We start from the raw sequence: 16,346 nt of genomic DNA, 5'->3' as shown, positions 1-16,346 counted from the left end.
TTTGAATCCGATAAAAGAAAATTAGTATCGTAAATGCCACACAGAACAAAAATTGAAAATCTTAAATGCAATTAAAATACTGTCGAACAAATAAAAAGTATGGTATAATTGCCCACAAACCCTTTGTCATGACAACCGTTTTGTTGCGAATTGAAAATCGAACAAAATGGCGGATCGAATTTGGACGACATAAAAAATAAAAGTTCAACACACTTATCTTGTTTAATCTTCAATCCACCTTAACCAACATAGAGATGAAAACTAATTAGGTTGACATAAAATACATACCAAAAAACTATACATTCAACTTCAATTTCAGCCTGTGAAAAATGATTTATAAAACAAGTGAACAAATAAAAATGACATAATGCCCCTAACGCTAGTTTTAACTCTACTGTATCTTCTTGCATACACAATCCTGAACCTGTCCATGGACAAAAGAATTGTAGGATCAACATGCTTCTAATTTCAGTAAAATACAAATGAGCTTGTACATTACGAGGGCCAATGATCTATTCACCCCTGCGTCAAAGCCCCATAATCAGGCTTCGCCGCGAGGGTACTCAGTGTACCAAAACAGAGGAAGTGAAGCTACTTCACCAATGCACTCCTGTCCACAAATATGTGCAGAAAAGTAAGTTTTGCCCAAAAAAAATGAACAAGGGAACTTTAAAATTTAAGTTTGGCAAAATAAGTAACTTACAGCCAAACAGCTCTATAGTGTTCGGCATATCTACGAGTACCTACTGCCCCGCTTAACTATATACTTTCCTTTCTCTAGGTCATAAATAGTTTTTTGCTTCGGTTTTCTCCACTTGAACACAATCCACGCCGCAATCGACACGAGAGAAAAACCTAACAAAAGGAGTAATGTTGAAGAGTCGCCACTTATTACAATCATAATCCAGTTAGAATGCTGTACATCCGAATCAATTGCACTATGCAAGATGAAAGCTCCCAATGCCCAGTCAAGTGGGATATTCTGCACTTGATTAGCATATCCAATCCTGCTAATGGATCATTCAATTAATGAAACTTAGAGGGAAAAAAATAAAAAAGAACTTAAAATAGCGGTAGCACTATGCATTTCTCCGGCTCTGCTGATATTTCAACCATTTTTCTTGTTTTGTATACTTGAGGGGGATTTAAAATGTTAGTATGATAATCTGTGAACTTTATAATACCTGTCGTCATCTAAGGCAATTCCAAGACTATCATGCAGTAGGGCAACAATATATGCTGAAGAGAAGCAATATCGAAGCAATTCCTCCTCGTCAAGAGAGTGGTATTTCCTCTTCAATTCTGTCCAATCGCCTTCACAAAATTGTTGCCCAGCAACCATCAGCTTAGAAAGAAAGCCTCTAGGAGTCAACTCGAAGAACTATTTGGAAGAAGGGAAAAAGAAAAGTTTAAATGAGATTTATACAATATGACAGAATTTTACATTCAGAATCAAAGTGATCAGTATCACAGCCGTTTAGAGAATTGAATCAAATTTGTTACCTTTGAAGTGTAAAAGAAATTTTCAGTAGCCAAGAACTTTCCTTGGAGCTTGGGTATAAATGTCGATCCTATGTAGCATCTTTGATATGAGCACCTATCTGAGTTATCCAGACAATGATAGAATCATGATCGTATAGAAACCATCATAATGAAACATCTAATAGTGCGATAGGCAAGCAGCACTGCAATGGACTCGACAGTAAAATGAAAAATATTTTAGCCTTTACTTTAATATTGTTGAGTCATTTCCAGTACCAAACCAAACAAGCACTATAGTAAAAGAAGAAAATCACCTTTTCCTTTCCGCAACAACTTTAGTGAGGCAGATCTGCATTCAGAGAAATTACCATATGGATGGAAAGTGGATGGATATCTATTTTTTTCAATCAAAGAAACAGGGGAGATTTTCTGGGTCTCTTGATCACGTGTATATCCTCTAGAAGTACAAGGATCTACTAATTTCCGCCCCTCAGATTCAGTAGCTGCATCAATGGAAAATAGATTAAGAAATTCTGAAATTTATGAAACCTCTAATGGAGAACTACAAATTAAAATCGCCGAGGACAAACCATCAATTTGATTAATTCCGCAATAGTTTCCCAAATATTGAAGAAAATATAATTATATGCATTTTTCATTAGAGCTATATTTGCAAATGATTAGCCCAATATAAGGTGAAAAATCACCTTAAATGCAACCTCACCAATGTCACTTTGTTAGAGGGAATACGGTCTAATGATGCATAAAGTCGAAACAAAATGCAATTGCCATAATATTCAAGTCTCTTTACAAGAAAGGGGTAATTGTCTTTTTCTCTATCTATCACTCAATAAACATGCTTATAACCACAGTTCTTTTGAAAACCTTAAAATGGGAAAGGCTAGGAAGCCTCAAATTTTCCTTAAAAAACCGCTTCACACATTTTAATACCTAATCTTTGAAAATATAGCAATATCGAAAATTTTAAACACTTAGGGCCTGTTCGTTAGTGATTATGAGAATTGATTTTTTGACCGTTAAAGAGAAAAGTGGGTTCCACCTGTGAGTGAAGAAATAAAAAATGACTGTTGAAATAATGAAAAACGGAAAAAAAAAAAAAAAAATTTTTAAAGAAAAAAATTGCTACCAAACGAGAGCTTAAACCCAAAAATGAGCAACATCACAAAACATCTTGATAAATTAGTAACGTGATGGGGACCCAACCATCTCTTCTAAAAGCACAGGCTTGACGGTAATTAAATCCCATAACTATTAGACCCTAACAATACCCCACGGCCCCAAATCCGATGTTCACGGCGACCCACTCCAAGACAACCTTCGGTTTACCCGGCCAGCCCCTCTTTGGTGGCTGGTATTTGGCACTTCGCTTGAGTTACCCCTTCCAGGATTCGAACCTGTGACATGGGTCTGTTCGGATACCAATTGATGGGGACCCAACCATCTCTCCCAAAAGCCCAGGCTTGAGGGTGATTGAATTCCACAACTATTAGACCCTAACATAACGCTTATAAGTAATGCCAAACAGGCTAAAAGATTATAAATCACAACTACCTAAATCTTTGATTATGTAATTCATAAATATGGTACTATTGATTATGAGGTAGGGTTTTTAGTCTATATTTGACAAGTAACAAACTTCTTACATATGCTCCCATACTGCATGTGCGCCTACTTAAACAGACAACTTAATAATAACAGAAACCCTACTTTATTCCCTTCTATCAAACCAAGTGCATCCACGCATCTCAGCTTGATCCATTCAGACTAGATAAAATTATCCATGGACTATTAAACATAAGTTCGGATTAGATATAACAAAGTGTCTAATGTCATCCGAAAAGAATTTTTACTGTGTATATGGAATAAGAGCAATCATAATTTGACCTCAGTAGTAATTCCTAAAAGCCCAAAAAGAATACACAGCTTTGCTTAAAAAGTTGTGCAAACATGAACAGTAAATAAATAATGATTCATCCTGGCCTACCTTCTTCTTGGCTTCCAGATACAAGCAATTCTCTCAGTAACTCAAGTGCAACATTCTGCAAAATTAACACAAGTTATAGATACCTGAACTCCAAATCAACCTCACAAAATATTATAGATCAACAATCAACAATTTTTCATATCAACTAACCAACAGTGGTGATCGCTATTTCTAATAATCAAGTGCTTGTTTGGGAAAGCGTAAAAAATTGCTAAAAAGTTGAGGTCAAAGTCAACAATTACTTTTAACCACACATTTCATAGGACCCATAACTTTTGTCAACTCTTCAACTACACGTTTCATCATTTTTTATCAAAACCTGCTAAAACTTTTATCAAAAGCTTTGTTAAATAACCTCTAAATATTATAAAACAAAATACTACCTACTTCCAAGGGGAACAATGCTACTATTCAGACAAAGTCAATGGCACTAATTCAAAAGAAAGGTTACCTGGCCATACTGAAGCAAGCTGTGACTGTAGAGATTGTAAGTGAAATTTCCAAATTTAACTTTTCGAGAGTACTCAGGGGGCATAGGCTCATCTGATACAAAGATAACCTGACATTTTGAAAATTCCATCAATAATGACATGGAATTATGCAAAGCTTTTGAAACAAATTTCAGATGTAATAGAAGTTACAGAACAAAAACTTGATGAATAACACGTAATCACTCAGACTAGAAAAACTAAATTGCACCTGAGCTGAAGCACCACCAAGTTCAATAATCCCAGTTGTATGAGCTGGATCACCTCCAAGAGTTCCAAGAGCATAATTAGCAACAACCCAGGCATATAAACCTTCATCAGAGCCTAAAGAGAGAAAAAATAATGTTAATCATCCAAAGTGAGTAAGGTAAAAAAGAAGTATATAATTTACTGATTACATTGGGTTCGCCATCTGAAACTACAACACATGCATACACATACAAATAGACATATTCTATGTTGTCCTTAACACTATAAAACAAATGTAGACACTAAAGTAAAGCTATATGAAGCAAAATACAAATTAAAGGGATGGCTTAAATTTTTTTTCCTTGTATGTGTGAACATAGTGTGTGATAGAAAGATTAGCATGGTCATAAAAGATGTACAGTCACAGTTGGCTCTAAAAGTAACACAATTATATGATACGAATTGTAATTACATTTCATTGACGACCTGTAACCAACACACAAACTATATAATTTAACAGTCATGCAAGCATTGCAGTCCGTCAATCACCACTCAGAGCTCTCAAATTTGCAAGTTGACTCTTCCAAAATTAGCATTTACCTTAACGTTGTGATTTACTTTCCTTTTTTTAACCTTCCACCACTTATCAACTAGTGACATTTACAATGAGTAATGAAAAGCTAAAATTAACTCTTGGGATTTTCATTTGAACAATTCTACATCAGTGCCTAAACTCAATTACAATGTAGGAAAATTTGAATTAAACTTAAATCAAAATATCAAAATTAACCAAGAAAACACAATGTCCATACCTGAAATGACAGTCGCCCAGTTGTCGAGGAACCTAAATCCTGAACCCCTTAAAACCTTCCGGCACACAGCTAAAATTCTCTCTTGATCCCCTTCCTTCAACAACCGCATCCCAGCAGTCGCCATCAGGCGAATCTCGGTCTTCCCCCAGTATTCCTTAGGCACATTCCTCCTTGCAAACTCCACCAGTTCTGCCACTGCTGCCCCAGCCCTCTCGGGTTCTTCGATGTGAGCCGACAGCCCCGGACTGACCTTCATCGTCTTCAATCCTTTCTCTGTAAAATCAAGCACCGAATTCCCATTCCTAACTTCATACTTAAACACATGAATCCTTGTCCCTGTGCTCCCCCCATCGATCACCACCCCATATCTTTTCCTTTGCTCATCTCTGTTCCAAAAAATTAAAATGTAGCAAAATAATACGAGGGCTAATAAAATTGAAGTGTAGAGCAAAATTCTTGATCTGTGTTTGGCGTTTTTGCTGTTGGGATTGCGAAAAACAGGTCTGGCCGAGCGATATTGGAGCTTGATATGATCCATTTGGTTTTCCAATCTAGGTCTAACTTTGCGGGCATTAGATCGGCGCATCAAAAATTAAGATTTTGTGAACCATATGATAATTATAAATTAAACCAATATTACAAAATAGAGAAAACAATAATAATCATATGGATTCACAATTTTTTGGGATATTTTTGTAAGAGATTGAGAGGGCTTTTGACAAAATTTAAGCCCTCTCCATCTCTATGCGTTCGTGTTTTTCTTTCCTTCTCCCTTCCCTTCCGTTTCTTGTCTGAATCTTTGTTTGTTGTGTACAAATTATGGAAAAGCATAACCAATGTTAGAAAATTTGGGAAAATGAAGAAGACTGCGAGAGGGACCGGTGATTGACTAATTGGATTGAGTGCCCGACAACATAATTTTTTTTTTTTTTGTGATTAAAAATAAATGTAAAGAAAAGTAATTTATAAGGATTTCATAATATAAATTAAAGTTCCTATTAAGTTCAACCAAAATTTTCAATTAAAATCTAAGTCAATAATTAATTTTAATCATATATTTTATTAGACTCGCAATTTTTCAATTACATATTTCATTAATTTTTTTATTTATTAAAATCTACAAAATATTTATTTTTATATAGACCAATTCTTTATTGGCTTTTTGGAAGCAAATAAAATGTTTTATGCAATTAAAAGAAAATATTTACTAAAATAGATTGTATCTTTAATTTCAACCTAATTACTCTGTTGACATAATAGAGGTAAAACTTGCACTTATTTAGATCCATAATCTATTAATTGGTAGCGATTTATCCCCCGTTTGGCCCCCCATTATTTGGGTTTATAATGAGGGAAATATTATTTTTTTTTTTGAAAAATGGATGATTGTAAAAGAATAAAAAAAATCGATTTGTATGTAATATTATTTTATTGAAAATTGTGTGGTTGAAAATAGGAAAGAGAAGAATTTAAATTGAATTGAATAATTTTAAAGGTGGGCAAAGGGGGCATAATCAACTTATTATACGTGTCTCAGGATCAGCCTCCAATTTAGAAATCACTTTGGCAAAGTAAAGATGCAAAGTAGGAGGTTGCAAGTTGGAAGAAATGAAAATTGGAAAGTTCATGGAGTTTAGAATTCAATGTATTTTACTAATCTCTATTTCCACATTGTCTTGCTTCCAGCGATAGGGGTGGAGGTTCGAATCCTGGTGGGAACCTGCGGTCAAATTTATTTGGTATGGAGCAATCAATTTGGAGGAGGATCTCTTGTACGCAGAAGTGTATAGGCGGTGGAGGGGACCTGTGATCCATTTGAGGCATAACTCGCGATTTATCCCCTCCAAGGTTCTAGGGGCAAAGGTCTTGAGGGTCCAAAATTTAGTCTAGTATAAGTTGAGATACCTGGATATCAAAAAAATAAAAAATAATATTGGCTCTTGGGTAAGTGCAAGTGTACAAACAGCCTTTCACCCTGTACCATTGGAGGCATAACCTGCGATTTACCTCCCTCACGATATTCCAGGACAGGGGTGGTGGGGGACCCTTAAGGTTAGGGTTTAACCTTTTTTTTTAATATACATGTTTTACTCTAGATTGGAAAGATGATACAACCTGTGCTTGTGAACAATTTGAGGCCAAAATCTTTGCTTGCACAAATAGGAAAAGCTTATCTGCATGGTTTGGCGAGCGAGACCTAAAGGGGATTTTCCATCATGTGTACGGTCTCTATTCATGCAGGTTTCGATTGTCATAGTTTTCAAGGGCTTTCTTTGGATGTTCTGGCCATTGGTGGAGGTTGAAAAAAATTGATTAGTAGAATTGCAGTCACGATTCCAAACCTTCAATTTCTTTGGAGACTTTACCTAAACTTTTTATTTGTGCCATCCATAATTCCAAACTTTTAATTTCGTTACAATACACTGACAAATAGATGTCAATTTGTTTGTTAGTTGACCCAAAAAATAATTTTGACCGTATCATTAACTATTTCAATAAGGATAAAATGATAATTTTACAATTTATACATATAACAATTTAAAATTAAATACAAAAAAAGAAAAGTAAAAGAAAAAGAAAAAGAAAAATCATCTTCTTATATCCACTCCCACTCCCACTCCCACTCCCACTCCCACTCCCCTATCCTCACCCGACCCCCGACACCAAACCAGGAAACCAAAAAATCGTAAGCCACCTTCGCCCACGAGCCATTCATTAAATCTTACTTTTGAACAAAAAATAATTTTTGAAAATCCTCCTCTTTTGGTGCTTGGAACTGGGTACTTTTGCGAGTTAAAGTTACACACGAACAAGTTGATATAAACCATTATTATTATTATTATTATTTTTCGACAAAAAGTGAGGAAATTATAGAAAATTAACTTGCCCAATGATAAATTATGATGAAATTCAAAAATCATTTTCCTGGTAAGCTAGTATTTTGTCCAATTTATCTTGGATTTGAATCTCACTATCTTCTCAATCATTTAAAACACGTTAAGCTCTCTAATATGTCTTTTTTGAATCTTGATCTGTAGTAAATAAAATCTTGCCATGTACACTTAAAGCAGACTACGATGTCACAGTGCTTATCAAAAGTGTCATAGTATCACGTGCTAAAGGAAAACAATTGGATTCTAAAGCTCATTCATTCTCAATTTTTTGCATCTAACGGCTCTAAAATATTAAACATGTCATGAGCAAAATATCTAATTTATTTTTATGATATTTCACACGCACTTATATTCTCGGTATATGTTAGTTGTGGGAAGAAGAAGTACCAGCTTATATATTAATTCTACTAGTACTAACCATTAATAATAATATTAACTTGGGGTCTTCGGCAACAACATAAACTTCTTGTGACAACATCGTAGTGCTGGCAGTGAAACGGTTGACCATCGAAAATTCCTACCGGATCTTTGGGCATGCATCTCATACATTTGGCATAAACAACTCTCTATTACCATATCTAATTGGAGTTTCAAAAATAAATGTATTTGAAATTCGAGTTATAATAACTCTTATACCCTCTAAATCCATTACCAAGTTAACTAAAACAATATAAGCAAATCTTCCTAATATTTTCTAAACTTACGTTCCATCGCTCCTGCAATATCACAAAAAATGTGTGATGTTTTACACTTTTTAAAATTTTTAGCAAGATGATAAAAGTGAGAGAGATCTCAGGGACTAGTGGAATATCGTACCACAATAATAAATTGGTAGCATCATAAAGAGACTTTCAAAATTTTTTTAACGGAAAATGTAATTTCCCAATCTTACTTTAGTAAATCATTTTACTGGATCATTTACATATCAAATGTTGCAATAAATAATAATAAGATATTTGCAGCCTTCAAAATAAAGTAGTAAAAGGCAAATTGAATTCCATCTATGACTTATATCAGTGAAAAGTGTTTTACTATTTAGTTATGTTTTTTAACAATTCATCCAAAAAAAAAATTCTATTGGGAGGATATCGTAATAAAGATTAGAGCACTCTTAATTTTATAGAACTTAGTTTCAATTAATTTTAACTCATTTGCACGATTAAATTAAAAATAGGACAAACGCAACTAATATAAAAAACAAACCACCAAAATTAGGACTAAGATTAATAGCTAGTTTATCATTTACTACTTTATTGACCGTTGCATTGTCAAACATAAAACTACGAATTTAGCTGCGAGAATAAAATCTTTAATGATACCCATTAAAGCACTAAAATATTAGTAGTAATATGAGAAAATTCAATTATTTAACAGCAATAATTTTTTTTTATGCATTATCCACATTTTATCTACGTAGTGAGCATTAGCATCAATGTAACCTTTTCTCTTCAAAATACCTTCACAGGTCAGACATTAAAGATATAATACGATTATGTTTATTTAAACCATTCCTTGAAGTTAAATGTGTGGTAGTTGATCTAAACCATTCATTGAAGAAGAATCTTATTTCGTTGATGTCAAATTCTACATGGAAGATGAAGAATGCAATTCTGCAAGGTTGACCATGTCTGGATTCAAAATCAAAGAAGATGCAAATGATCATGATACATCCAGTGTTTCTCAATCTTATCAACTTATCAAAAGCAAATCAAAATTTACATTTGAAGGATTCTCTAGAGGCAAGAAACCTCAAATAGAATCAATCGATGTTGCGGTGTTGAGAAAAGAGTTAACTCTTCCAATATCTAGTATTCCAAAATTGCTTCTTCCCCATCAACTCATGGCGGTCCCCGAAGAACGTAAACCTACATCAGAGGTTTCGACATCCATTCCAAACATATCAAAAATTTGTATTTCCAGCTCATCCAAACAAGAAGGAGCTGTTGAATCAAAATAGACTTTCAAAGGAAGTTACAATCCTTAAGTTAAAAAGTTGTTTGAAAATGCTGGGTTTGGAAAAGAAGAGCCTCTTAAATTAGGTGATCTTGACATTGTCCTTTTAGGTAGACGTGTCCCTAATAATTCTGATGGAGCCTTGATATCTCGACCCAGGTATGGTTTCTGATATGATCCTAATCCACCGAGAAAGATTCAGGTCAAGAAGGTTTCCTCAAACCCCATCATAGTTCAAATTTATGAGGTTGCAGAAGAGAAATCAGAACAACCGAGACCTTCAGTATTCGATCGAATTGAAAATGAGAATGCCAGAGTTTTGATGTTTAAAAGGTTAAAAGGAAAACCCTCTCCAGTGGTCGACATAAATGGTAAAGATTCTGTCTTCCAAATATTAAATGAAGATTCTTCTTCTACCTAAATTAATAGGAGTGCACAAGCTCCCCAAATGTCATTCCAAAGACAATCTGCATTTTCTCGACTTGGAATTAAAACTTTTGATCCAAGTCCGAAACCACAACGATCAAGAAGAAGACGAAGGCATAAAAAAGTTCACTCATCTCCACAAGGTAATGAAGATAAGGAAGAAGTCTCTATTAATCATATAGCCTTTGAAGAAGCTCTCGACTCAGACTTTGGGTCGAAAGTTCAGTTGCAATAGATGAACCTGAACCAGCCCCACCTACCTTTGAAGAAGGGGGACAAGTTACTGTGGACGATTTGAAAAAATTGAACTTGGGGATCAAAGAAGACCCGAGACTAGAATTTGTAAGTGCCCTTCTCAGTCAAGAAGAGAAATTTGAGTACATTAATTTGCTTCAGGAATACAAAGACATGTTTGCATGGTCTTACAAGGAAATGCCGGGTTTAGATCCTAAGGTTGCAGTCCATCATCTTGCAGTAAGACATGGAGTTCGACCGGTTAAGCAGCCTAAAAGATGATTTCGACCAGAACTAATCCCTCAAATAGAAATGGAAGTCAACGAACTTATTGAAGTTGGATTCATACGCGAAATGAAATACCCAACATGGATCGCGAACATTGTTTCTGTCAAAAAGAAGAACGGGCAATTAAGAAATTGTGTTGACTTTCGGGATCTGAATCAAGCATGTCTGAAAGATGATTTTTCACTTTCGATAACAGAGTTGATGGTGGATGCAACTACTGGGTATGGAATCTTATCTTTCATGGACGAATTTTCTAGATACAACCAGATATGGATAAAACCCAAAAGACGAGAAGTTCACATCATTTTGTACCTCTAAAGGCATATATTGTTACAAAGTTATGCAGTTTGGATTGAAAAATGCAGGGGCAACCTACCAGAGGGCAATGTAAAAGATTTTCGATGACATGTTGCATAAGACCGTGGAATGTTATGTAGATGATCTTGTTGTTAAAACAAAGAGATGTGGTGATCATTTACATGATTTACATGATTTACATGATATTTTCAAAAGACTTCAAAGGCATCAATTGAAGATGAATACATTGAAATGTGCATTTGGTGTCACCTTTGAAAAATTTCTCGACTTCGTTGTTCGACATTGAGGCATTGAAATAGATCAATCAAAAATTGATGTTATAATCAACATGCCAGAGTCAAAAAATGTACGTGAGTTGAAAAGTCTTCAAGGAAAACTTGCAGAGAAAATCCCCCCAATGGTCGTTGAACTTTGCAGAAAATCCCTGAGGAGGTCACCAAACTTCAATACGTCGCTAAATATTCACTGAACTTTGTCGAAGTCCCCCCAAGAGGTCATCAAACTTCAAAACGTCCCTGAATGGTCACTGTACTTTGTAAAAAGTCTCTGCGAGATCACTAAACTAGTTATGCATGAGGTCTCAATTTGCAATGTTGAGTGATCTCTTAGGGGGATTTCAACAAAGTTTAGTAACCATTGAGGGACGTTTTGAAGTTTGGTGACCTCTTGGAGGACTTCGGAAAAGTTTAATGACTATTTAGGGATATATTAAAGTTTGGTGACCTCCTAGGGGGATTTTCTGCAAAGTTCAGTGACCATTGGGGGGATTTTCTTTGTATACATTCGAAGATTTATCTCTAACCTGGTCGGACGATGTCATCCATTCAACAAATTAGTAAAGAAAGATGTACCATTTGAGTGGGACGACGCTTGTCAAAATACTTTCCAAAGCATTAAACAATATTTATCTCATCCACCGGTACTCACAGCTCCAGTCCCAAGAAAGCCACTGACTCTTTATGTTGCAGCACAAGAATATTCTCTAGGAGCACTTCTTGTCCAAGTCAACGATGAAGGAAAAGAGAATGCACTCTATTACTTAAGTCAACCACTGGTAGGCGCTGAAACGAAGTATTCACCTATTGAAAAAATATACCTTGCGCTAATCTTCGCAGCTAAAAAGTTGAGACATTATATGCTATCACACACAATCAATCTTGTTTCAAAGATTGATCCATTGAAGTACATAATGTCTAGGCCGATTCTCTCTGGAAGGATTGAAAAATGGGCACTACTATTGTCTAAGTTTGATATCAAATTCATTCTACAAAAGGCCATTAAAGGACAAGCTTTAGTAAATTTCCTTGTTGACCACCCAATTCCAGCGAAATGAGAATTTCAATAGGACCTTCCTGATGAAGAAGTTCTATTCACCAAAGTCATACCATTTTGGAGGCTATACTTCGACGGGGCAACTCGAAGTTATGTTGCCGGAGCAGGAATAGTCTTTGTCACTTCACATGATCTCGTCATACCCTACTCTTTTGCCTTAACAAAAAAATGATTGAACAATGTGGCGGAACATCAAGCCCTTATCCTTGGTTTAGAAGCGGTGTTAGATATGGATATCTATCAGCTGGAAGTCTTGGAGATTCAAAATTAATAATCAACCAACTTTTAGTTGAGTATGAAGTCTGTAATTCAGGCCTGAAGCTATATCATGAATATGCATCGATGTTTATGAGATGATTTGACTCGGTAAAAATCGAATTCGTCCTGAGAAGTGAAAATAGGGAGGCTGATGCCTTAGCTAATTTAGCCGCTATTTTAGCTAGGTCAGATGGAGACTTCTCTCCCTCTATATCAATTGCTCAAAGATGGGTACTTCTGTAATTGCTACCCAGTAATTTGGAAGAAAATAATAGTGTTGAAGTAGTTGAAGATGAAGAAAGAAAAGATTGAAGATGGCGAATAATTGATTTCCTTCAACATCAAAAGCTACAAGATAATCCACGGCAAAAAATTGAAATCAAGAGACGTGCCTCTCGCTTTATCTTTTACAAGGGAACACTTTATCGACGATCATTTGATGGAGTTTTCCTTCGATACCTAAGTGATGACGAAGTAACACAGGTCGTGGAAGAAGCCCACTCTGGAATTTGTGGTGCCCTTTAGTTTGGACCCAAACTCCATTTTCGAATAAAGAGGATGGGGTATTACTGGCCAACTATGGTACAAGACTCTATGGATTATGCAAGAAAGTGTGAAGCTTGCCAAGTCCATGCGAATTTCATCCATCGACCTCTGGAACCATTACATCCGACAGTAGCTTCATGGCCGTTTGATGCATGGGGTCTTGATGTAATTAGATCTATAACTTCAAAGTCTTCAGCAGGGCATGCATACATTCTCGCCAGTACTGACTACTTCTCTAAGTGGGCCGAAGCCGTACCATTGAAGGAAGTAAAGAAAGAACATGTTACGAATTTCATTCGCATCTAAATCATTTATCGATATGGTGTCCCGCGGCATATCATAACTAATAATGGCAAGCCATTTTGCAATAGCCACATAAACAATTTATGTGCTAAGTTTGGGTTCAACCAATATAACTCGTCCATGTACAATGCGGCAACTAACAGATTGGCAGAGGCGTTCAACAAAATACTATGCAGTCTGCTAAAAAATGTTGTCTCCAAATCAAAAAGAGATTGGCATGAGAGAATCGATGAAGTCTTATGGGCTTATCGAACTACTTATCGGACTCCAACACGAGCCATTCCTTATGCTTTAGTATATGGAATAGAAGTTGTACTTCCTCTGGAGTGTCAAATCTTGTCACTTCGAAATGCCATCCAAGAAGGTTTGACAACTGAAGAAAATGTCCGTCTTCGATTTGAAGAGCTAGAAGCTTTGGATGAGAAGAGGTTAGAAGCACAAATACACCTGGAGTACTATCAAGCTCGAATGATGAAGTCCTGCAACAAAAAAATGCAACCAAGATCATTTCAAGTTGGAGATCTGGTACATTCCGTGCACAGGCCAATCATAATCATAAGAAAAACAGGGGGCAAGTTTCAACCTAAATGGGATGGTTCATTTCTTGTTACTCATGCATTGACTAACGGAGTGTACAAGATCGTCAACAAAGATGGACTACAAATCGGACCCTATCAATGGAAAATCTTTAAAGCATTTTTACGTTTGAAGTTCTTTATTTTTTAAAAATTTCATTGTACAACAAAAATTGTGTTCTTGTAATGAACTACGTTGATTTGATCCCGTTTGGGTACGTAGGCAGTTTGAATAAATTATAAATTCAGGTTCATTTACAATTAATAAACCAGTTGTTGTAGTAAAAATAAAATAAGATAAAAAACAAGAAACATGAATAAGAAAAGTTCCTCCAAATAAAAAATAGCAAGTCAAAATTCATACAATATGGTCTTAAAAAAAATCAGAAATTCATGACTTCATCAGAATCACTTGCCATTGATCATTCACAGAAAACTATCTTCAAGGGTCATCCTTTTTTGGTCAATGGATGTTATGCTAGTGACATCTCTTGTCTGTGCTTCTTCCAATTCAGCCTTCTAGGTTCCAATCATATTTTTCTCTTCCTCTTAGGCTTGAAGTTCATCATGGAGTCTATCTAGCTCAAAGGTTAGCTGACTAATGTTGCCTCTCAACGAAGAAAATGTGAAATCCTTTACTTCAAGCTGAATGTTCAAAAGTTTCAACTGCTCATCATTTTCTTCAACGGTTGGACAATCCAAGTGTTAATTTCTTTCAGATAAGTAAGAGTTGACTTTTTTCAGAAATACATCCATGCGCTTCATCAAGGCACTGGGTCTACATGAAATGAGTTGGTAATTACGTTTTGAAGAGTTAAATTATTTTCATCCCACCAAGATGAGATGTTGGAGAATCCATGCTTCAAAATGTCCTTAAAACACTTTTGAAGGTAATTAGTCATGGCTTCTTGCAAAGTAGCTTTCAAATAAGGAGACTTTTGGGTAATTCCAGGCGGAGGACCAAATATGGAAGAACAGATTAGTGTAGCCTGATGATTATTTGTCTGTGAAGGCGGGATACTGGCTAAAGCCAACGAAGATAGAACGACAGAGACTCCTTGACTGATCTCTGAAATATTAGCTCCCAAGATCCCTGAATTCGCTTCATCTTCATTATTAAAATTATCAATGATAAGTATTGAAGTACCTCCATTGATGGTGCTCGGATATTTGAAATGAGGGTCATGAGAATCATGAGTACCATCTATTCCTTGGAGTGCATCGATTCGCCCGTCATTCTCGCCAGTCTGATCTTGCAAAAAGTTTGGATTCATGGAGAAATTTAGTTCTTCAGGGATACTTGGAAAACCTACAAAAAAATGAAGTATGATATAAAAAAAAAGGGTGTAGGTAACAAAAAAAAGGAACATATCTGCATTTCGTGTCCTAGGCGACATGTCTAAAAATTTGCCGTCTGATGGTGTGTTCGGGAGACTGGTGTTACTATGAGAAGCTTCAACTTCACCTTTTGAAAGATTTGGAATAGCTTGAAGTGGCCTCCGTTCTATCGGTCATTCGATTTTGTTAATCGAGAAAAAGGAGCCTAAAATTGAAGATTGTGACAGAAATCAAATACAAGCAATATGATTACACACACACACACACACACACACACACACATATATATATATATATTAAAAAATAACTATACCTGATCTCTAGAACCTTCATCTTCCAGAGTCAAAGTCTTTCCCGGTGCTTGTGATGCTCGATCTCTAGGTCTACTGTGATCTCGAATCAAAATTGCTTCTGACACCTTATCAGCAGGCTTAGAGGTGGCACCAATCTTTGCCGAGGGAACTATAATTTTAATTCTCTTAATACTCCTTTCATTTTGTTGGTTTGGATAATCTTTCGAGAAGCCTCTTTAGAAGCAACATTTGGAGGGTTTAACCCTCTAGCTAAAACCCTGTTCGGAGTCGGGCCAAGAACAAAGTCACAGCTCTCGCTAGAAAATAAGACTTGCACCTGAACCTTGGTTAAGAGTGGTAATACTTCGCTATTCCACCAAGCCTGGTATTCAACATCAATTCATCCACACGTACATCAGGATGAGACGATGAGGTAATGGATTTCAGCAAAAGTCATTGGTGTTCATTGCTCCGCGGATAAATTCTCGACAATTAACAATATTTTTTCCCAAAACTGAAAAGCATCCAGAGTGCCAGCATATCTTCGAATTATAGGGCGAGAATAACTCTTGTCCACATGAGCATAAATACATTGGACAAAATAAGTTGCCG

At 35.8% G+C, this 16,346-nt stretch overlaps 1 protein-coding gene across 3 annotated transcripts; it reads right to left on the bottom strand.

The window, feature by feature from the left end:
* Positions 1 to 167: 167 nt before the first annotated feature.
* On the bottom strand, positions 168 to 5,848 carry LOC111396196 (probable apyrase 6). Of its 3 annotated transcripts, none has more exons than XM_023022541.1 (9): positions 4,977 to 5,847; positions 4,187 to 4,299; positions 3,939 to 4,046; positions 3,488 to 3,542; positions 1,797 to 1,985; positions 1,504 to 1,601; positions 1,185 to 1,381; positions 704 to 1,010; positions 168 to 610 (listed from the first exon to the last, which is right to left on the bottom strand). In XM_023022541.1, the coding sequence occupies exons 1-8, from the start codon at positions 5,560 to 5,562 to the stop codon at positions 734 to 736; spliced, it is 1,623 nt and encodes a 540-aa protein (XP_022878309.1). In that variant the 5' UTR covers positions 5,563 to 5,847; the 3' UTR covers positions 168 to 610; positions 704 to 733. The 3 variants fall into 3 exon arrangements, with proteins under 3 accessions (XP_022878309.1, XP_022878311.1, XP_022878310.1); XM_023022543.1 differs by having other exon boundaries at positions 704 to 1,007; positions 4,977 to 5,844; XM_023022542.1 differs by having other exon boundaries at positions 168 to 1,010; positions 4,977 to 5,848.
* Positions 5,849 to 16,346: the final 10,498 nt, after the last annotated feature.

Source organism: Olea europaea, chromosome 6, assembly GCF_002742605.1.
Source record: "Olea europaea var. sylvestris chromosome 6, O_europaea_v1, whole genome shotgun sequence".
NCBI classification, from domain to species: domain Eukaryota; kingdom Viridiplantae; phylum Streptophyta; class Magnoliopsida; order Lamiales; family Oleaceae; genus Olea; species Olea europaea.
The sequence above is the reverse complement of the archived record's forward strand: the minus strand, read 5'-3'. Positions and strand labels throughout refer to the sequence as shown.